Genomic DNA, 23,814 nt, shown 5'->3' on the forward strand with positions numbered 1-23,814 from the left:
AATTAGTGTCATTCAAATTCATAGAATGTGGGCAATTGGGGCTATGAGATGATTTGCTATAGCAAATTGAAATGTTTAGGCAGCAACTTATTCATGAACAAAATGACTTGGTCACCATTTGACTTGATGGGCTAGTGATGGCAAATTCGTTGAGTAAATACCCATACTCAGCCAACTGGATTGTCAAGCCATCCCTCTCAACAATCTTGAACTCTTGGAGCTCATGGTGAACATTGATACATTGGATATAATTACAAACACACAGCAGCTGGCTAAATGTGCCCAAAAATGTATAGTCAAAATGTCATAATTCTTTGTCATGAGACTCGGGACACTAGCTTTGGCATTTGTGCTATTCCAAAAGTGGACCATCATGCATGAGGATGAACAAGGTTTAGGTTGTGATTTGAACCCTTGAATAATGTCCCACAAATCTTGTGAGTCCAAAATATGCTACTTTAGATTTTAATCGAGTTGTGTAGTTCAACTCAATGAAGGAAGTCTTGTCATTAAATATATGCTTGGCCATAGTGGAAGAATGGAAGGGTGAGTGAGATATTTGATAATTGGGTGGCATGGTGTAGGCTTGTGATTGATTAGGTGCTACATGTGGGAATGATGTGTGTGACATGGTGACTCCAAGTGTTGGCTCTAGTGTAGGCTCTAGTGTAGGTGCTTGGCTAGTGTGAGGCGCATGTGCTGAAAGGGTGTAGGATGGCCCACTAGGCAATGCTTTATTAGCAAGTTGTATGGCCACTCGAGTGATTGGAGGCAGTTGATACAGGTGGGTTGGATAGCCTTGCATGTAGATCCCCACAGGTGCTTGGTTAAGCACTGGATGAAACTAGCTTTCCTTTTTATAGAAGGGTAGTGGTACCCTGAATAACACTGATTTATAGTAAGAGATACATTCATAAGATAAAATGATGGAGTCCCAAATTCAATAAATTAACACTTTGGGCTAGAATGCCTTCAAGAAATTGAAACGAGCTGAGACCTAATTGGTCCCAAAAATTTTGGCGTCCCCTTGCTGTATTTCATTTCACATTATTCCAATATTTAGTGAGACTCTAGAGGTCTACTATAGGGCCGATTTATACACAACTTTAGAAGACTCAATTTGGGCTTCCTTGGTTGTGGAATCGAGAGGCAAATTGGATTTAAAGGTTACAAGTTATGAAGAACAACAAGATATTCCAAATTTCATAAGAGATTGACTTGGTCAAAAGAGAAAATGGAGACTTCGGTATAAATTCCTTGAGTTTGTGGCAAGGCCCTCCATGTTCTGGAAGATTCTACCATAAAAATGGCCAAAAGTGCCCAAAAAGAAATGCACTAATGTACCCTCCATCTAAAGTGCCTAGAGCACATAAAATGATAGACAAAGACAATATTAGAGCTCCTAATGCTCTTGTCTGACTTAGGTTAAGGCTCACAGGTAGAAGATGACCACACCAAGCACACAACTACTAACAAAAGATTACGCTTCTCATTAGATTGTCTACCTAAGACATGTACACATTAGCATATCCTCTATATCCTTCACGGTTTTATATGTTTTTTCAGTTTGCCCAATTAGATTGTTGATGGGAGACATATGCATGTAGTAGACCCTCCTTGGTCTAATTTGTTTCTTTGGACTGCCTATTGGTTTAAGGATGTTTTGTAGACAACATAGACAATGCGGTCTTCAATTTTTGGAAGACTTTGCCAAGGTTTATAAAGATACTTGACAAAGAGACTAGCCAACTCATGGCTTTTAAGAGTCGTCTTTGTTGAAGTAAATCAAGCCATTTTCATTGAATAGTTAATCATGATTGAGATTTCTCATGCCCTTGATTTGCTTCACTTTTTATCAGGGATTTATAGAGAATGTAACGTATACAAGACTCAACCAAAGCCTTACATGTGTGTGTAGTAGAAATATTGGCAAACCAAGGCCAAAGTTCTATATATGCTAGGATGTCTTGACTTCCACATTAGATGTGGTGTGACATACTTATAAGATGTTCTTGCTGATGTCCTCATTAGTGGGTACACACACTTTGCCATGTTTAAATAATAAACCATTTTTGATGGAAGGAAGTAGAGGAAGTGAGGATGGGAGGGTCAGTCGATGACGAAGAATCACCTGTAAGAGAACCATCAATAGGATCCTCAGAGGTCGCATCCTCATCGAAGATCACACCCTTGCTCACCTCAAGCTTCCATGCTATTGGGTTGTAGAGTTTATAGCCCTTCTTGGTAGTGCTATAGCCCACGAAAATGAGCTTCCTAGATTTTGAGTCAAGCTTCGTCTTTCTCTTCTCGTTGTCCATATGGACAAAAACATCACATCCAAAGATGCAGAAATGAGATATAGAGTGCTTTTGACCAAAGAAAGCCTCATAAGAAGTCATGTCTTGTAACATAGAAGTTAGGGAGCGGTTGTAGACGTGAGCTGTGGTAGCCATTGCCTCACCCCAAAGGGTATGAGGAAGACCGTGAGGCTTCAACATCGATCAGGCCATTTCGAGCATCAACCGATTTGCATGCTCCACCACACCATTCTTCAAATGTGTGTTCAAATGTGAATGTCTTGATCCTTGCAAAATTGAGAAAAGAGGTTAGAAGTAAACTCTCCACCATGATTTGCTCGTATGCCACGCAATTTGAAAGTTGTTTGTGTCTCTACAAATACCTTTCACTTGTAGAAACAGGAGTACGCGTTGCTCTTGTATTCCTGAGAATAAGGCCACTTATAACAACTGAAGTCGTCTATAATCAACATCAAATACTTAGCCTTCCCAAGAGAGGCCGTGCCCATAGGTCCGCAAAGGTTGGTGTGAACCAACTCAAGTGGGGTAGAAGCCCTCCTAGTGGTAACTTGAGGATGTGGTTGCCTATGCTGCTTGCCCCTCAAACAACTAGGGCACAAAGTGTGAATAGGAGGGAAATTAAAAAGTCCCTCCATCTTCTTTTGAGAAGCCCATCGAATAGCATCAAAGTTGAGATGACCATAACGAGGATGCTAAAGAAGCACAAGCTTGTGGGTGGACCTCATGGCTAAGGCTTTGAGTGTGTAAAGCCCACCCTCCTAGGATCGTGTCCAAAGAATGACACCTGTAGATTCATCCTTCACTATCATGACATCCTGTGTATAGACCATGCGAGCACCAAGCTATGTAAGACCATGAACAGGCAAGAGGATAAAATCTAAATCCGATACATAGAGAACTTTGGTTGAAGAAGATTGCTTGTTTGGGAATAAAGGAATAGTCTCCACTCCTCAAGTGGGAACGGTAGAGTTGTCACCAATGGTGACTATGCCCCCTCCAACACTCAAGTCCCGAAGCCAATCCTGTCTGTAGGCCATGTGAAAAGAGGCCCCACTGTCAACGAGCCAAGGCTTCTCGTGAGCGGAAGAAGCAAGAGTTGTATCCTCCTCGGCAAATACATGTACAAATACCGACTCTGTTGTTGCACGGGCAGCCTTTGTATCCTTTGAATCCTTCTCCTTTGACTTCAAATGGAGTTACTTTTGCCAACACTTCTCCTCCGGATGAGTGCCCTTCCCATAGTGTGGGTACTTGGGCGTCTTCTCCTTCTTCTCATCCTTCTTGTCCTCTTGCTTCTTATTCTTGGCCTGCACCTTCTTCTTCCCTCTACTTGCAATAAATGCCTTGGTGGAGCTAGAACCACTGGCTCCAACCTCTTTGAGTCACTCTTCATGCTCCAAGGCAAGCAGTGAAAGATCCTTTTGTAAGTGTCTCGCAGATCCTCGATGTGATAAGGTTGGTGTAGAAGACATTGAACCGAGGAGATGGCAACTAAGTCAAAAGGATCATAGCCATGCCTTCAAAGGTTGTGCTGCCTATGGAGGACATGGTGCTTGATGCTCTGTCACAGGAGGCCACCCAGCCACCTAATGTTTTGGATAAAGGTAAACAACAGGTCTTGGGTTTGGATTCCCATAGCAATGATTAGCTAGAGGCATGTCACAAAGAAAGAATTCCGTGCGCACGTATATGCGCAGGAAGGAAATGTTCTCTTCACAGCATGTTGCGCGTACTATGGTTCCTTCTGCTCCCCGTAATCAGTCTACGAGGAAAGTATATACAGATAGTCCAAAGGGCCCACCTGCTAAGTTGGTGTTTGATACTAGAGGTAATGTGATTACACTCTGGGATCGTTGTTATCCCCGTTTCACTCCCAAGGTAGTGGATATTCCATCTACCTCTAAAGCGGGCCGTCAGAATTCTTTTGCAGTGTTAGCTGATTTTCTGGATGAAGGTATCCTTGACATTCTAGCAGAAAAGGTTAAATCGAGGCAAGCGGTGTCTCGTTCCTGATTTTCTTTTTGAAGATATATGAAGATAGCCACGTGGAATGTGCGAGGCATTTGTTCTCGCCATAAGTAACATGCCATGTGGACTGTCTTGCATGAGAATCAGTGGGATGTCTTGTGTGCAGTTGAGTATAAGAGTCACGGTGAAGCAGGAAAAGTTGTGGATTGCCATGGGTTTCACTTGTTTTATGCAGGGACACATGCTATGCACTATTCTGGCGTGCTTATGATTGTCCATGAGAAATACCAGCCTGTTCTTATTAAAAATGATGTACAGGGCCGCTTTGTGGTAATCGAAGTTTTATTTGAAGGAGAGATCTTATGGTTGCTGGGCCTCTATGCTCTGAATGACCCTTCATCCCGACGGGATCTTTGGAAGACTTTGCAGAGCTACATGTCACTTGGCGGAAGGGGTTTTTTGATGGGGGATTTCAATGTGTGTATTGACTCTTCTCAGTCCACTTCAGGGCATTCGATGATGGATGCTCCGGAAAGTCGGGTGATGGATGCTCTTGAGATACTCAAGCAAGATCTATGGTCTTGGCTCCACCCTTTTTCTACAGGGTTTACTTTTCATTCCTCACAATATGCAACTACATGGTCGCGGTTGGACGGAATGTATATCATGCAAGATGATGGTTTTCTTCCTGAGATGCTGAAAATGAAAGTCTTGCAGCAATATGCCTTGTCGGACCATCTCCCTCTCCAGCTTGAGATACTTGCACAACCCATTGCACCTTTTATGCAGTTGCTGGATAGACTCCCTTTACGCTTCAACTCGTCTTATTTGAAGGATCTAATCTTTCAGGGCTATATGTAGCAATTGATTGAGAGGTTTTTATTGGACTTCGCCTCTGAGGGCTCGGCTTCCTTTGAACGATTGCTCTCTAATGTACAGTGGGTTGCTCGGCAGTATGGGATCCATCATGCCTCTATTTGTCGGCGGTGTCGACACGCAGCGGAGGACTTATTGGCGTTGGTTTGTTCGCTGCTGGTGGACACCCCAGATGATGAATTTCTGTTGTCACTGGCGATGCGTTTGGCTGATCTTATTAAAGAATTTCAGTTGAAATCTTATTAGCAGGCCAAATTGCACAACTTGATTGACAATTTGCAAGATAGTGCTTGTCAGACTCATAAGTTCTTTCGCGCCTTGCATGTTTCTCTTGCTCGAGAAAATATGACTAGACTCCAGGATTCAGAAGGTCGAATGGTCATTGATCCGCAGATCATTGTCAATATGTGCAGGAATTATTTTCTGGATCTTCTTGGTTTTTCTCCGTCGCCTTCTGTCCAGGTTACGCATGCATGCTTAGTCTTCTATGATCTGGTCCGCCATCAGGTTTCACTTAATATGCAAACTACGTTGGAGGCAGATATTTGTGAGGAGGAGGTTATGGATGTTTTGTTACACCTGCCTAAGGATAAAAGTCCTGGTTGGGATGGTCTCACCAATGAATTCTTTGAGAGCTCGGCTACCCAACTGGTGAAGCCATTGGCGGCTATGTTTTAGTAGGTTTGGGAAACAAGGGTCATGCCTTCCTCATGGAAAGAAGGCCTTATCAAACTGCTTCCAAAGGTTCCTTCGCCGTCAATGTTGCAACATTGGAGACTAATTTCTTTGATGGGTTCGATGTATAAAATCTTTTCCAAAGTGCTGGCGAATTGGCTCCACAAGCACCTTCCAGGTATTGTGCATCCTCTTCAATATGGTTTCATTAAGGGCCGCAACATTCTGCATAATATCTTAAATGTGCAAATGGCTATTGACTATGCAAGGCACTCCGGCCAGGAAGTGGTATTGATTCAATTGGATCTCGAAAAGGCTGTTGACTATTTAGACTGGTCTTTCATTGCAAAACTTATGTTTGCTATGGGTTTTGGTATTCGGATGTCCCAATTGATCTACACCATTAGTGCTGCGGCTTCTTCGTGAGTTATGCTCAATGGTGGTGTTACAGAGCCATTTGTCCTTGCACACTCGGTGAGACAGGGTTGCCCTTTGAGTCCTCTCTTCTTTGCCCTGGCGACCCACCCAGTTTTTTCAATGTTATCTTCAATGGCAGCTTCTACTCAGCTGGCCGGATTGCCTTTTCCTTTGGAAAGCACTTCATTAGCCAATCTTTGGCTGATAATAGCTTTATGATTTTACGTGCGGACAAGGACAACATTTGCAAGGCATTAGATGTTTGGATGCTCTTTGGTCATGCTTTTGGTCTTCATATCAATGCCTTCAAATCAGCCATTCTCAGTTGCACGAAGTCTGATTTACAGTCATTGGGCTGGCATGGTTAGGTGGTTCCCCGTGGTTCCATTGTCAGGCATCTTGGGTACCCGTTGGGTGTTGATGTTCGGCCAAAGCAACTACTGGAGTGGATTTCGCAGAAACTGGCAGCTAAGTTTATGTATTGGAAGTCGCAAGCGTGGCCCTTCCATGTCCGCCTCAAAGTGGCTGAGACAATTATGCTGCCAATGCTCACATATTTCTTGCCATTGCTGCCGTGGACTCCTACTACTTTGAAGGCTCTCACTCGCCCCATTCGTTTCATGTTATGGAAGAAGGATTCATTGCACGCAGGTATTTCGTGGATTTCGTGGTCACATACATGTATCCCCAAACGCTTGGGTGGTGGGGCTATTTTGGATGCCGAAACTCATATGCTGGCACTTCGTTGGTCTCTTTTTGGCGCCATGTGTGTGGATCATCACCCATGGGCCATTATAATCCGTTATTTTCTTGAGGACAGCGGGCTTCGGCATGGCAATACTCAACTTCGGAGCTCCTGGTGGCATGCCCTTAATGCAGACTCTCGGTTTTCCGGTCCGTCCTCCGCTCTGTTACTGCATTTGGTCGGCTCCTGGAAAGTGGTGCTCCAAAAAGTGCGTTGGCATCCAGCGGAGGACCGCTTGCATACTAACTCTTTTCAACTGGAATTGTTGGCAGTCTTGAGATTACTTTCATGGGAAGACAAACATGAGCTTAGACGAAAATTTAACCGCATGGCCCGTTTGGGTGTGACTTCAGTGGTGGATGCCACCTTTGCCAATCGTAATGTCTTCACATCGTTTCATACTGCCAGGAGACTTTTCAGAATCCCGCGTGGATACCGTGATTTATGGGAACAGCTTTTGTTAGTACTTTAGAGTAGGCAGCCCTTTCCTGCCTTTGCTGTGGATCGTCCTTGGCAGGATTGGGCCCTTGCAGGTCGATTGAGTATGGAAAAGGCCTCTGCTAATCAAGTGTATCATCTTCCGATTAAAGATCATCAGTGGCTGGGTGTTAAAGCTAATACTGTATGGGGATTGCGGAAATCTCAGTCATGGTGGAAGGCAATTGTGATGGAGGGCTGGTTGAATAAGACACCTTTCAAATGTAAGGTCTTTCTTTGGCGGGTGATGATTGGTGGTCTTCCTCTTGCCTCGGCCCTTTCCAAGCGTCGAATCTCGAACGGCAATTGTTTCTTCTGTACCACTACTATGGAATCGGCCCGACATCGATTTATTTCTTGCCCGCTCGCTAAGAATATCTGGTCGCTCTTGTCACAGGTTTGGCGCGCAGTGGTGGGGTTCTCACTAACCCCTTTCGATTGGGTTTTTGTGCGCCCAAAATACCCCACAACGCCACAGTTGCATATGAAGATCTTATTCCACTTTTTTCGATACTGGGGATGCTGGCACAATTGGACCACTCGGAATGCGTTTCTTTTTGATTCGGCCTCTAATGTACCGAGACACATTGCCAGGCTTAAAGGTCTCTTGCATTGGCAGATGGATCTCATTCAGCAGTTGGACTTGCTCCCTTTGGAGGACTTACTTCCCTAGCATATGGCAATTTCCTCTGCGTCTTTGCCATGACTCGTGTAACTTTTTCGTGGCTTCGTACTGGGATTTTACACCGTTGGCTTAGAGCCCTCGTGTATCTTGTAATCATGTAAACTTGTACCTTTTTTTCGTAATTAATACAATTACCTTTTACGAAAAAGGAAAAAAAAAGAGAGAGAGAGTGAGAGAGCAGAAGATGAAGGAAGAATACTGCACTAATTGAAGAAGAATGCTTATACAATGGGGATGGATTGATCAGTCTTTACACGTAGGCCAAAGTATCAGTGAGGGCACCAGATCAGGCTGATGTCAATGGCAACACCATGCATGGAGTATGTACTTGCAAATAGAAGACTGAAGATTGAAGAGTGTGTGTGTCTATCAAGTGGGGGGTGTGGCTATAAATAGCAAGAAGACAAAATCTGGCCGACTTGCACCTATAGGGGCCATAAATGCTGGTCGACCAGCAATAAATGCTGGTCACTTAAAAAAAATGCCAAAGACAATAGGGGAGGCCCGAAGAAAATCCTAGATGACTGTGGAAAGCAGAAACTGGCCTAGGAATGCACACAAGAGGCTGACAACTAAAGAAAATGCACCTAAATTGCCAGAGCTCCTATGTCTTTATTAGACTTTGGCAGGAGCTCACAACCACGAGATGACAGACTGACATCACTAACGTAGGCTGGCTAACAGAAACCCCCATGACGCACAACTCATGTACATTTGGGGCCCACAATGGTTCCACTCATGTGGAAGAGCTGGGCATGTTGGAGGAACGCACAAGCTGTTAATGATGATCTGGAGCTTCCTAGCGATGAAAGGGTCTGCTTTGTTGGTGAGAAGACACTAGGGTGTGAAACTTGGCACCTCCTGGTGGATAGGGGTGCCGGGGAGGGGGAGGGGCAGGGGTCAAGGAGGAGATAAGAGTGTGGGGTAAGTGGTTTTGTGGTTGGTTGCACTGTTGGGAAATAGCCCCTCCCAAAGTGCCCATTCCTGTTTTGGGGCTGCTGAGGGATGGCTTGGTGCCTACTGTGGTGATGTTGGATTCTAGTGAATCCATCGTTATCCAGGTGAGGCTTGGTCGCACGATTTTTCTTGTGGAGAGTGGGCTTACGCACAGGCAGTGCTGCAGTCACAGCAGGCGGGCCACTAGCGACTGCAGCGCAGCAGGCACATGGAAGGCACAGCAGGTGGACTAGCAGGCGGGTCTGCAGGCGCAGTGAGTAGTGACAGCAGGCATGTGTGAGGTGACAAGGGGTAGGAGAAATGGGTTGTGACAAGAGGGGAATGAAGGGGTGTGGAGGTGGCAGCACAGCTCATGAGGGGGAGGGGATTGGCAAATGTGAAGTTTGGGGGCAACTTGCTCAGCATGAAGCATCTAGAACGGAATGTCAAATATTTATGTTAGTCTTGTTAGTCTTGTGAAACCACCTCTTATAGATCCATCCTCTTAACAGATCCATGACCCAACATCAAAAGCAATTGTTTGTTGGAGTTGTTTGTCACAATGGGATTGACATCCTCATTTGCAAAGCTAGCAGTCCCTGGTGCCATTTCCTGAAAGCAGTTCAGAAAACCAGTAATTTAGAAATCTAATTAATGGCAAATTTCTCAGTAACCAAGGAAGCGTTCTTATTAGCATTGAGGAGCCATACAAGGACAATTCATTTGTGTCAATGCAGTAAAGTGTACTAACTAAACTACCCTAAATATACAACAGACCTATTCAGATGAGTTGTCCACATGCATCTAGGTGTTGAATCATTTAAATGCAAGATGAGACACAATATCTTTGAGTTGTAGACATGTGCTTCAATTTCAAAGCTACTGTATATCTTTTCAATATACTTCCATGTCATGACATCTTGTGTTAGTGATCACAGGCTCTTCCTCCTGTTTCTTCTCAGTTGGCCACAATACCGTTATCTTCTGGACTAAGTGCTTCAACTGTGATTCCACAGCTGCAAAATTTGTTCAATCAGACAACTATTCAACAGGTTCGTAAACTTGGTTGCTTGTGGAGTTGGACTTGGAGGCTGTAACTGTATAACTGGTTTTCAGAATGAGTTTAAATTTAAGGGGCAAGGCTGATCCAGTTTTTCTCTTCACAGGAGTTAATTGTCAACTTGATGAACAACATCAACCCATCTGATCATTCTCTTGGTAAAGTACATCATTTTCAATTACTCTCACACTATATTATCTGTTCACTTTATAGATATACAGTACTGCATTTCTTGGCACAATCATGAGATGGTGCATTTTCTTTACAGTAGTGGAAATAATACTTTTTTAAAAGACCAATGGCTTATGTGAAGCTTTTGTGCCTTTCTGTGGCTTTGTACAATCTAGTGAAGTGGCAATACATGTCCAACTAATGTCTTTGAGAAGTAATGTAGGTAATGAAGTATGCCAAAATCTGAATATCATGTGGGCTCTGTCACGGTCCAAATAGACTTGAAATAGCCCTGTTTTGTGCAGCAGTTATAAATTATACAAATATTGGAATAGAGCCAGGTGGGAAGAGTGCTCTCCTACATTCTGAAGTATATGGTAATGTACATCAGTAACAAAGTGTACAAATGGTGTAAAAGATCCAGATGGGAAGAGTACTTTCCTGCACTTGGAAAGTGTTGCATAGATCTGCTGCTCTGCCACCTAGGCTCTGAAGAGCACTGGTGTGGTCCTGCCCTGTCCATCTGCTAGATCTCAGCCTTCCAGCCAAATGGAGCTGCTATGCAATGCTCTGACCTGCTGTTAACCTGTCATGGATGTGCATGCTAGAAGCATCCAGGCATCCAATCTGCACTGATACTCCTACCTAAATATCTGAAGAAATGGCCCTTTTTCTGGACCTGGTCCTCCATGCCTGATGGTTAGCACTCTACTCCTGCTCACTTGGCATTAATTATCTAGTCCCTCCTGTCCCTAATTTGCATGCATGAGTCCATGCCATTATCTGTCCAGGTGGTGGTAGCTGTGTGCATTTCGTGGGTGCTAGGGCACATTAAGCAGGGTGCTCTTTGGGCAGCTGGGTGGCACCTTTTGGGGCTGGTTGGTTCATTTCATATGGCCAACCCAATTTCTCTATGGTGGCACTCCATAACATATTTATATGGCTCTTCTTCTCTACTCATTCGTCTCATCAGTGCATCCTGTTTGTGAGAGGTGAGAGGGAGACTGGAGGCGCTACTGGCCATCACATGTGCTGTTACTCGTGTGGTTTGTACTGATCATTCTCATGCTTTGAGTTACTGATTTCATCACCCGGATTTGATTCATTCTGAGTTCTTGTGTTCTTCTCTCACTGCTCATTCTCTCAGTATTCAACTTGTGTTTTCTTGCTTCCGGTCATTTGCTCATTCTCACATGGTATTAGACAAGTAGCTTGCTGCTTCTGGTGCTTTTTTCTGCTGTACTGACTTGATTTCAGGTCTCCAACTGCTGCGTTTTCCTGTCCTGGAGCTGTTCTACCTTGCATTTTTCTCTTTCCTACCCTTATTTGTAGAGGGGCATCTTTCCTACCCTCTGGTTGGGGCAGACAACCTATTTTCCTGCTCTGTCCAGGAGTCCTTACCTGTGCTTTGGGCTGGCTTACTGTCGTTTGGACTGGAACTACTGTTGCCAAGCCTGGACTTGCTGTTGCCTGTTGCTCTTGATCTCCTGGATCTTGTGCTTTTGCACTGGACCTTCTTCTTGGACTGTGGTAACCTGTGTTTTTGCTGATCTGATCATCTACACACTTGCTTTTTTGCTTTTTCAGCTGCAGAGAGGGTCCTCTTTGATTTTGTGTTCCTCATCATAGAGAAAAATGAAGAAGCTGATGAAGAAGACAACACTCAAGATGAAGATGACAATGAAGAAGATATACCGTCTTCATCCCCGGCCGCGCCCTCCTTTGCTCCTCCCCTCCCCTTCTCCATCTTCTCCAGGTCCTCCATCTCCCCTTGTGTCGCCATTCGCCAGCCCCACTTGTGCCTCGCCGCATCTCCTGCTTTTCCTCCTCCTCCTCCTTCCCTTGCCCGTCTTGCCCGCTTCCTTCTACCCCTCCTCCTTGCACGAGGCTCCATCACCCATAGGGCTGTCATGCCCTATGGTCAGCTCTAGACCATCTAGTTGAGCGGATGGATTCCATTTAGTCCTTTCTTCTCTGAGTAGTGTCCCTTCGAGACCAACTTCGCAACATGCAGGCTGCCCTTCTTGAAGCATGTTTGGTGGAGATGGTGCTTCTCGAGCTCCCCTCTTGAGTTTGATGGCATGGCCAAGGCCTTGAGGGCTTAGGCCTCATTGGATCCGGTAGCTTTCAGCATATCACCTTCATGTTGCTGGAGCATGAATATGCTCTTAGGCTGTAGGGGAGATTGCCTACTCGAGCTCAAAGCAGCTATGAGACAACTCTTCTAGTTGGAGAGAGGGGTGATGAGAGGAAATGGAAGTGCTTCTCTAGTAAGAAGGGGCACCTCCAAAGGATTACAAGAAGATAGTGGCTTTGCAAAAGTAGTATATTCTTCATTCTTTGTGCACCATTGCAATTTGGTACACTCATCTCTGCATTCTCTCTCTCTCTCTCTCTCTCTCTCTCTCACAACACTACTGCTCCACTCGTCTCACACTCCCATTGTGCACTCTTCCCCTTCAAACTAGTATCAGAGCTGTGGCTAAGGTGTGTGCGCTTCCCAAAGTCTATGTGTGTCAGCGTCAGCTCCTTTGTGTGAAGAAATGTCACATTCATAGCTTCCAGGAAGTTGACAGGTTAGGGGCATGCAACAACAGGTCAAGCGATTGTTTCTAGGTGAAAGGTGAGAAGGATCGAAGCTTGTACTCGAGAGCTATGGCAAGAGAGCAAGAGCAAGAAAGAGAGAGACAAGAAATGGGAACTCCAATAGTCACAATGTGTGACCGAGCCTTCCTTTATTCAAACTATCACTAAAAGAATAAAGAATAAAGAATAAAGTGACGGTGACGGGCGCCCGCCACCTGCAGTGTGCAATGGCGGTGACTGTTAGTGTAGTAATACACAGGCGGCTAGGCGAAGGCGCTTTTACCCCCAACAACCTCCCACTCAAAGGCGAATCTGTCCTAGTGAGGAGTGAAAAAAAAAAAAAGATAGTACAACATGTGCACATGTACAACAGGATGAGAAAAGACGTCATCTCATCCCACACCCATCAACCTCCTGAGAAAGGCAAAGCGCTCAAAAGAGAGGCTTTTTGTGAGCAGATCTGCCGGATTCTGGTCAGTCGAGATTTTGACAAGGTCAAGAGACTTGTCCTCAACGACCCCACGTATGAAGTGATACCTCACCTCAATGTGTTTCGTCTTCGCATGGAAGACCGGATTCTTGGCTAATTGAATAGCACTCATAAAATCCGAATGCAGTGTAGGGATAGCATCAATACTAAGGTCAGCAACCAAACGACCCAACCAAATGGCCTCCTCGCAAGCCTCAATGGCTGCAACATACTTGGCCTTTGTAGTAGAAAGGGCCGTGCATTTCTGCACCTTGGACATCCAAGAAACAACACCTTCAACATAGGTGAAGACATAGCCGGAAGTGGACTTTCTACTATCTACATGTCCTGCATGATCAGAGTTGGTGTACCCCACGACTCCTGTATCCTGGCTGCCATAGCATATGCACATATCTGCAGTGCCTTTCAGGTACCTCATGATACCCTTCACGGCATCCCAATGCTTCTTGCCAAGTGTGGCCATATAGCGTGCCACAACACCAACTGCAAAGGCAATATCTGGTCGAGTGGCAATCATGGCATACATAAGACTGCCCACTGCAGATGCATAGGGAATCTTGGCCATCTTGGCCCTCTCCTCATCTGTCTGCGGACAATCAGCCTGTGATACCTTCACATAAGAAGGCAATGGACAGCCAATAGGTTTTACGTCCTGCATGTGGAAGCGCTCAAGGACTTTATGAATGTACTCCCTCTGTGACAAGTAGAGGAGTTCCTTATGCCTGTCGCATCTAATGTGCATACCAAGTATGTGAGCGGCCTATCCCAGATCTTTCATCTCAAAGCTCTTCTTGAGCTGAGCCTTAAGAGCATCTAGCTCATCATGAGCATTCCTTGCTATCAGCATATCATGAGTTGGTGTACCCCACGACTCCTGTATCCTGGTTGCCATAGCATATGCACATATCTGCAGTGCCTTTCAGGTACCTCATGATACCCTTCACGGCATCCCAATGCTTCTTGCCAAGTGTAGCCATATAGCGTGCCACAACACCAACTGCAAAGGCAATATCTGGTCGAGTGGCGATCATGGCATACATAAGACTGCCCACTGCAGATGCATAGGGAATCTTGGCCATCTTGGCCCTCTCCTCATCTGTCTGCGGACAATCAGCCTGTGATACCTTCACATAAGAAGGCAATGGACAGCCAATAGGTTTTACGTCCTGCATGTGGAAGCGCTCAAGGACTTTATGAATGTACTCCCTCTGTGACAAGTAGAGGAGTTCCTTATGCCTGTCGCGTCTAATGTGCATACCAAGTATGTGAGCGGCCTGTCCCAGATCTTTCATCTCAAAGCTCTTCTTGAGCTGAGCCTTAAGAGCATCTAGCTCATCATGAGCATTCCTTGCTATCAGCATATCATCCACTTAGAGTACCAAAATCAATAAAGAACCATCACGGGCTTTCTTCGTGTAAAGACACGGATCCATAGCACTCCTACTGTAGCCCTGTGACTGCATAAAGGCATCAAACTTAAGATACCATTTCCTAGGTGCCTGCTTTAAGTTATAAAGACTTTTCTTCAATTTGCACACTAGGTGCTCTTTGTCAGGTTCTGCAAAGCCCTTAGGCTGCTCCATATAAATCTCATCATGCAAGTCCCCATGTAAAAAAGCCATCTTGACATCCATCTGGCATAAATCCAAGTCAAGCTGAGCAACCAAAGCCAAGACTAAGCGCATGGTGGTCATCTTAACCATAGGAGAAAAGACCTCATCAAAGTTCACACTATGCTCTTGCTTAAAACCCTTTGCTACCAGTCTAGCCTTGTATGCTGGCTTGGGGTATCCAGGGGTACTTTTTAGCTTGTACACCCACTTGTATGGCAATGCCTTCTTGCCCTCAGGCGAGGTAACTAAATCCTAAGTCTCATTCTTATGCAAGGAGTCTATCTCAGACTGCATAGCCCTCTCCCAGGAGTGACTGTCACCTGCGGATAGCCTCATCATAGGTGAAAGGCCCTTCTGCATCTGTAACCAAGACATAATGCATCGAGGGCTGAAATCTATCAGGTGGATGTCTGTCTCTAGTAGACCGTCTCACGGCAGGCTCTGCTGCTTGCCTAGCTGCTTGTCCAACACAATGACCATGAGCATGTGCTGCAGCTGTAGGTTGTCCAACTGGCTGTGCGGGAGCTCTCGGATCCTCCTGAAATATGACCCTGCGGATCTCAACAACTCTCTTAGGTTGCCGATGTATCTTGTCTTCATGGAAGACTACATCATGACTGCAGATGACTTTTTGCGCTTGCGGATCCCAGAGACGGTAACCCAACTCGCCTGCATCCCCATAACCAAGGAAAATGCATTTGACACTCTTAGGATCCAACTTACTTCTCTTGTCCCTGGGCACATGGCAAAATGTCTCACATCCAAAGACATGGAGATGCGTATAAGAGGGAGGTTTTCCAGTCCATACCTTCTCTGCAACCTGGAAATCCAGACCACTAGAAGGTGATCTATTTATAACATGCACAGCTGTACTAACTGCCTCAGCCCAAAAGCTCTGTGGTAGGCTTGCATAGCTAAGCATAATGCATACATGCTCCTGGATGGTTTTATTCATCCGCTTAGCTAAACCATTTAGGGGGAGGGGTGTAGGGGGCGGTCAACTGACGCTTAATACCCCTCTCATCACATAACTGCTCAAAAGTACGTGAGACATACTCACTCCCATTATTTGTTCTTAGGCATTTTAGCCTATATCCAGACTGGTTCTCAACCAATGCAAGCCATCTTTGAAACACAACCAAGACATCAGATTTCAGCTTAATGGGATAAGCCCAAACTTTTTGTGAAAAATCGTCCATGAACGTAACAAAATACTTTGTATCACCCATAGACTGACAAGGCATGGGTCCACAGACATCCGAATATACCAATGCCAAGGGCTCACTTATGCGTGGCCTACCAGACTTCTTATGCATAGACCTAGTCTGCCTGCCATAAAGACAATGTTTACATGAATCAAAACATGCATAATCAAGGGACGGTAAGTATTGCAAATCAGAAAGCATTTTCATTCCCTTCAAAGACATATGGCCCAAACGGGCATGCCAAAGAGATACATGTGGGATAGAACCCACAGACATAACATGATCAAGGGAAGAAGAGGATACAATCAAGGGATAGAGGTTGCCAGCCTTGGCACCTCTCGCAATCACAAGTCTGCCATGAGTGATCTTCCATGCAGAGTCTCCAAAAGATACATGATAACCTGCGTCATCAAACTGTCCAGCTGACAGGAGACTGCGTGTAAAGCAGGTATATGACGTACATTCTGCATAACAAAACTGCTACCAGAAGGAAACTGCAGCCTAACATCACCAATGCCCACAATATCAAGAGAGCTGTCATCACCCAAGTGCACAGAACCCAAAACAGTATGGTATGAATGAAACCACTCCCGGCAAGGTGTTACATAAAAGGATGCACTTGAGCCCAAGAGCCAACACTGTGCATATATAGAGTGTATCTCTGTCATCTGCGAAGCACTAGAAGAAGGTGCAAGGATATAATCATCATCAACATTCTCAGGCTGCATAACATTGATCTCTTTAATTTTAACACTGGACTTTGCAGGCACTATGCTGCGATCAGAAGACTTATCTTGCACTTTGTCTTTCTCCTTATCTTTGCGCAATTCATAGCATTGTGGCCTAATATGGTCCTTTTTCCCACAATGGTGACAAGTAACATGTGCATTCCTGCCACGAGATTTGCTACGTGACTTCCCACGAGACTTAGACCGAGATTTTTGAGAATCCCGTCCACGGCCACTGCCACTGCCATACTTTCCATATCCATCATTCCTGCCTCTAACTGTCATAGCATGCGACACACGAGAGGCATCCAAATTCTTACAGTTAACCTCTTCCTACAAAAGAGCACTCTTAATATCAGATAATTTCAAGGTAGCAGTAGAGGCACATAATGCAGTGCGGAATACATCCCATGACTCATTAAGAGTACCAAGCAAGAAAAGAGGAGTGACATCCTTTGCAAAAGTAATGTCTTGCGAAGTCAAGTTCTTGAGTATAGCATGGAACTGGCTCAAGTGAGCAGACATAGTTACATTCTCCTTCATGCGCAGATCCATAAGCTGCTTCAGCCAATACATCTGACTCATTGGACTTTTCTTGTCATAGAGATTCTTGATTTTATCCCACAACTGCTATGCACTCTGTTCTTCCTCAAATACATTGTAATGAACCTGTTCTGTGAGAGATAATACAATAGTGGACTTGCATAACTCATGAAGCTCAAGCCATTCCTCATCTAGCATAGTTGCAGGCAGATGCCTGCTCAACCTCGATGGTTTGATTTGTGATTTCTGCACCAACACCTACCAAATCTGGCTCTTCCAATAAGAGTAATTCGTACCATCAAGCTTAGTGATGTTGAAAATAGCATGATCACTGGACGAACTCACCATAATGCAGGCTGGAAGACTATAGACAGTTTAAAACTGCTTGCTGTTTATTGCAGAAAATGACAAAAAAATCACCAAAATCGAGAGAAAATGGCGAGAAAAGTGTAACCAAAGCTGCTGTTGCCCACCAAGTACTAGTGAAAGTACATAATTTCAGAATATTTCAGTATGAAAAATCCATGCCAGTCCGGAGTTATATGCTTGCTGTAATAAATGACAGCAGGGTACTGTGAGAAGCAATTGCTGACCAAATCACTGCACCAAGTCAAGAAATGACAGCCAAGACATGACCAGCCATAAACGTTGTCACCAAAGCATCCGTCAGTGAGTAGGCATACCCCCTGGATAATAGGGCAAAGTATACATAACACTGGCAAGACCTGACACCAGTAGGTGTATGCTCACAAGAGTGCAAAGCCCAAGCTCAGGTCAAAAGTAACTCCAAGATATCAGTGCGTGAACCATGCATCATTTAAGTGTAAGAGATCCCAAAGTCTCAAGTATTTGCAAAATGCTCAAAATAGCATAAACCTCCTGCTCAATGTCAGTCAATCAAAAGGTGGATAAACGAGCTCAACAGCTCAATCAAACCAAGTTAGAGTACCAAAGACAGGTAACCAAGACAATGCCTCAATAGCATCCCAAGAGCATGACGGCTAAAAAGCAACTGTAGGTAGCATCCATGAGCAAGACATACAACCCAATAAATATCTCTGACAACCAAAGTGACATCCAATACAAAATTCCGGAATAGCAAATGAGAATCCAAGCCAAGTCTTTAGAGAGCACTGAAGCTCAACAAGTACATGATGGTACACTGTGCCAAGACAAATGCATGAAGCCGTAGGTGTCGGGTAAGCATGTACCCAAAGAGCATGTAACTGTCAAAGCACTGACCACTGTCAAGCATAAACCAATGTCAATAAGTGCGGGCTGAAATAAGCTCAAGTTTTCAAAAGCATCTGGATCCAATGACAAGCTCGAAGTCGTCCGTCGATGATCAATACATCATATTATAACCCAAGACATACATCCATAATCAATAGGCATATGTCAAAGCATGAAAGATAGCTTCAGCCCAAGAGTATTCAGCATGCATTTACTGCTATAAATTGAGTATTTCCAGCCCTACAATCAGGCCAAAATCATAGCATTATATGTAGCTTCAATCCCCTAATCAATCGACATCAGTAGAAGCATCACATAAGCCATAGATATACAAATACATGCTGTCTCAGACTTGAAATCTGTTGCAGAATATTCTATAATCAGAATTTGGTAAATTTGACATCACCATCGCGTCCAGAGCGTGCCAAAACCCCAACTTAGACTCTTACCTTGCCTGAATCAGATTCCGAATGCCCAAGATATGACAAAAAGAGTGATTTTTGGGTCAGATTTTGAAACATGCGCAAAAATTACGTAAACTGGCTGGGGGGGGGTCTGCTGTCCCACGTGTCAACAATGGGGCCCAAGGGGGGCACAAATGGGGGCCAAAGAAGGCCTACACCAAGCCTCAGCAAGCCTTGATAGGCTGGAAGCAAGATCCAGGTGAAGGAAGCTCCAAGAGGTGTGAGCTATAGCTGCCCATAACCTGTGAAAACCCTATTTACTTAGACGTGTGGACTCAATGTCAATGCCCTAATGGTGCCTCAATAGGCCGGAAAGAAGCTCGGGAAGACGGGGAGTGACGGGAGCTCAAGAGAATGAGCTATGGCTGCCGGCAAGGAGACCCAATGCGAGTGGAAAGTCAATGGGAAGCTGAGAATGCCACAAGCCAAGCTCAGGAGTCAGGAAACCGTGCTCTGATACCAGTTGGAAGGTGAGAAGGATCGAAGCTTGCACCCAAGAGCTATGGCGGGAGAGCAAGAGCAAGAAAGAGAGAGAGAAGAAATGGGAACTCCAACAGTCACAATGTATGACCAGGCCTTCCTTTATTCAAACTGTCACTAAAAGAATAAAGAATAAAGTGAAGGTGACAGGCGCCCGCCACCTGCAGTGTGCAATGGCGGTGACTGTCAGTGGAGTAATACACGGGCGGCTAGGCGGAGGCGCGTTTACCCCCAACACTAGGTAAGCATAGCTCAGACAGAGATCAATGTAGGTCACGTCGGTGAGTCGCAGGCAGCGCAACAGCACACAGGCAAAATCGGCGTAGACGAATCAGGGGTTTGGTCAACGGCTGAGCACACAACGTTTTTCTAGGGACATTTTATCATTTTTAAAAGTATTTTTGCAATCATGCCTCTTGTTCACTGATAGGGGTTCGTGCGTATAAGCACAGTTCAGAGATTTGTGTAGATTTGTGCGTGAAATTTGGGCTTTTTTTTCAGATTTGATGGAGTTCATGCATAATAGTGACATTTGACCTAGAAATTGCAAACATTGTGCACATTGGCTCTGAAAAGTTGGGGCTTTTCATGTATCAGTGAAATTTTGCTCAGCTGGCTGAATTTATTGACGTGGGTGCACTTTTGGACCCAAGAAATTGGGGCTTTTGCAAAATTTTGTGAAATTTTGCTAAATTTGTTCGTTTCATACTCTCAGGAACACATATTAATGCAATTGGGGCAGATTGGTTAGTGAAATTTTGGGGATTTTGTTGAAAGTTCTGGATTTTCACAAAATTGATATGTGCACTTTGGGGACATTGCTGAAGCAATCTTGGTGATGTAAGTAGTGTAATTTGAATCTTTTATCTCCCACTTGTGAGATTTTGGAGAAATTGCAGAGAATTTTTGGGTATTTTGTGTATCAGAAGTTGATTTAGACACATATTTATGCAATATACATGTTAGGGAGCTCCTTTTGAGTTGATGTATCACTGAATATTCATGGTGTAGCAGTCTTAGAGATCATTTGCAGATCTGGGATTGTTGCAGATGTAATTTTTGGTGATATTGCTGAAGTGGGAGTCACTTGGCAGTGATGTATGCATGTAATGTATGCTGAAGTTTCAGTTATATTTCTGAAAGTCATTCTCTCTATTGTTGTACTTGTATTTGGGCATTGTTTGGAATACTATGACACTAAATCTTGCTCGTATTTCCTAAAATTTTGGGCTGAAATTAGCTGAATATTTAGCCTGTTGTTTGCTGTCATAAATTACAGCATTGGTCCTTGGTACTTTGCTGATAAATGGCCACTAATGCTTCTAGCAGCAGTGACACTAAATCCCTCCTTGAAATGAAGAGGTTTGATGGCACTAGCTTTGATCTCTAGAAGAACAAGATGCAAGGCATTTTGTTTCTCAAAGATTGTGATGATGCCCTCTTGGAAACTAAGCCTGTAGCTATGGCAAATGAGGATTGGGCCAGACTCAACAAGAAGGCCATTGCATATATTAAAATGGTTGTATCTGATGATGTACTTATAGACATTAAGCGTATTGGTACAACTTATGCTGTGTGGAAAAAGTTAATGGCTACTTATGAAAATACAACTCCAATAAATCAAGTGCATCTCATGCACAAGCTTGTCAACGTGGAGTTGGATGAGTCTAAGCCAGCATTGAGTGCTTTCACTGCGATTTTGAGTCAGTTGAAAGACTTTGGTTTGCAGCTCTTCAATGATAAATTGAAGGCTATTTTCTTGCTGATGACTTTACCTAACAGTAGGGAGACTTTGGTTGTTTCACTTAGCAACAACATTGCTTTAACCTTTGATGGTGCTAGGGGCTCTATTCTCAATGAGGAGGTCAGAAGAAAGTTTAGTGGAGAAAGCAGTGGTTCAGCCTATCATCTTAGAGGTAGGTGAGAGAAGAGGGATAATGCAACAAATAAAGGCAAAAGTAGAAGTAAAAGCAATGGCAAATAGTAGAATGTTATTTGCTATTAGTGTGAGCGTAAAGGGCATAAAAGCCAGAATGCTGGTATTACAAAAAAAAAACAAGAAAGAAAGAAACAAGAAGAAAGAAAAAGAAGAATGACAAGAAAGATGATGACAACTTAAATGTTGTATCTAGTGTGGTCATTGAAGAGCTCTCTAATACTGGAGAGATACTTGTTGCAGCCTCATGCAATGATGTAGACATTATGGAAGTAGTAGGTGATATGCCTATCACTAAAAAGGAGGTAATTGATGCCTTACTTTCAGCTCATGATGGGCTGTCCCAATCATGGATAGTGGATAGCAGTGTCTCTTTTAATGTTACTCTTAATGTTACTCTCTCATTGGAGTCATTTTTTGAATACACTGTAGTTTGTCTAGGCAAAGTTTACATGGGCAATAACTATGCATGTGAAATAGAGGGTGTAGGTACTATTCATTTGGTTCTTGAAAATGGCCAAGAGCTGATTTTACAGGATGCCAGATATGTACTTGGCATAAAGAAAAGTCTCTTGTTAGTTGGGTAGCTTGATGCACTAGGGTATTTTACTACCTTTGGTGGTGGATCTTGGAAGACCCACAAGGGCTCTATGCTGATTTTTAAAGGCCGCAAAAAGAGGACTTTGTATTATTTGCATTGTAAAGCATTACCTGGTAAGTTCTTGGTTGTGGTGGTTAAAGTTAATTCACAGATGGAACTTTGGCACAAAAGACTTTGCCATATGAGCTAAAGGGCCTTTTGATTCTCTCCTCTTTAGAAAGATTTGATGTAAAAGATTCTGGTCTCGAATTTTGTAATGATTGTATATATGGAAGACATGTGAAGTCTCCTTATTAGTTAGTACAATTTAATGTGTACACTGTACTTGTTAATTCATATGGGGATGCACGGTACTTTGCCACTTTTATTGATGATTTCAGTAGAAAGTCATGGGCGTATATATTAAAGAGCAAAAAGGAAGCGTTGGATGCTTTTCTAAGGTTTCATGCTTTTGTTACCACACAGAAAGAACTTAAGTTAAAAGCTATAAGAACGGATAATGGGTGTGAGTATGTTTCTAATGAGTTCAAAAAGTTTTGTGAGATGCATGGCATTAAGAGGGAATCGACAATCCCTTATAATCCTGCATCAAATGGTGTGGTTGAAAGATATAATCGCCTAGACAGCATGGAGCCTTGGCCTAGGATTTTCCTTTCATCTAAAAGTAGCCACTTGTAGTGGAGAAATATCGTATCATAGTTGACATGGATCTAGAGGCCCTATAGGATGGGTAGTTATATGTGTGTGTGTGTGTAAATGTAGAGATGAGTGTACTAGATTGTGATGGTACACAAAGAATAAAGAATGTATTTATACGTTAGGATACAAATAAGGGTGTGTTCACACCTGTACGACTTTACACGGAGACGAAGGGACTTTACACCCAACAACCTCCTACTTACAGGCCCAAAGTGGTACCTTTAAGCTAACCAACTCCCTTTAATTGGATGCAATGCTCATGTTGAGTCTTTGCAAGACTCTTAACGAGAACATCTGCATGGTTATCTTGGGTTTTAATCTTAGTCAATGTGACAAGACCATCATCCAAGACCTATCGAATAAAGTGGTACTGAGCATCTATATGTTTGGTACGTGCATGGAACATGGTATTCTTGGCCAAACATATTGCACTTCGGTTATCACGTCCAAGCACTAGAATACGTGAAGAAAGACCGTCCTTGACTAGATAGCCAAGCCAAATAGCTTCCTTAGAAGCTTCTGTGGCTGAAATATATTTAGCCTCTATAGTACTTAGTGCCACAATTTTCTACAACCTTGAACACCAAGAGATAGCACTACCAGCCAAAGTAAAGACATGCCCACTTGTGGATTTCCTAGTGTCGAGCTTTCTTTCCATACCAATTTTCAAAGGATAGGCCGTACTTTGCTCTTTCCTCTTCTATGAAGGTAGGCAGTGGGCTCGGTCTTGCTACGACATCTTCAAATTCTGTCATAAGCCATGGTTTTCCATTAGTGCTTTTCCACCTAGCTTTAACAAAAGACAAGACTTCATGCTTGGCAGATAAAATCTAAATCACTGAATCCCTGCAACTCTAGTATATCCTTTCCATAGCATATATACTTGTCTTGTGTACCTTTTAAGTATC

At 43.9% G+C, this 23,814-nt stretch overlaps 1 protein-coding gene across 6 annotated transcripts in view; it reads left to right on the forward strand.

The window, feature by feature from the left end:
- LOC148017328 (uncharacterized) overlaps nucleotides 1-23,814 on the forward strand; it is a 111,005-nt gene that overhangs the window by 77,639 nt on the left and 9,552 nt on the right. For 5 of the 6 annotated variants that reach the window (XM_087663446.1, XM_087663447.1, XM_087663451.1 and 2 more), the window contains exons 18-19: nucleotides 10,036-10,149; nucleotides 10,264-10,315. In XM_087663446.1, the coding sequence (XP_087519572.1) occupies nucleotides 10,036-10,149; nucleotides 10,264-10,315 (166 nt within the window). The remainder of the gene's footprint in view (nucleotides 1-10,035; nucleotides 10,150-10,263; nucleotides 10,316-23,814) is intronic. The other variant, XM_087663450.1, reaches the window with a different exon arrangement.

Source organism: Lygodium microphyllum, chromosome 22, assembly GCF_053477565.2.
Source record: "Lygodium microphyllum isolate KBCC chromosome 22, Lygodium_microphyllum_v1.1.10, whole genome shotgun sequence".
NCBI classification, from domain to species: Eukaryota; Viridiplantae; Streptophyta; class Polypodiopsida; order Schizaeales; family Lygodiaceae; genus Lygodium; species Lygodium microphyllum.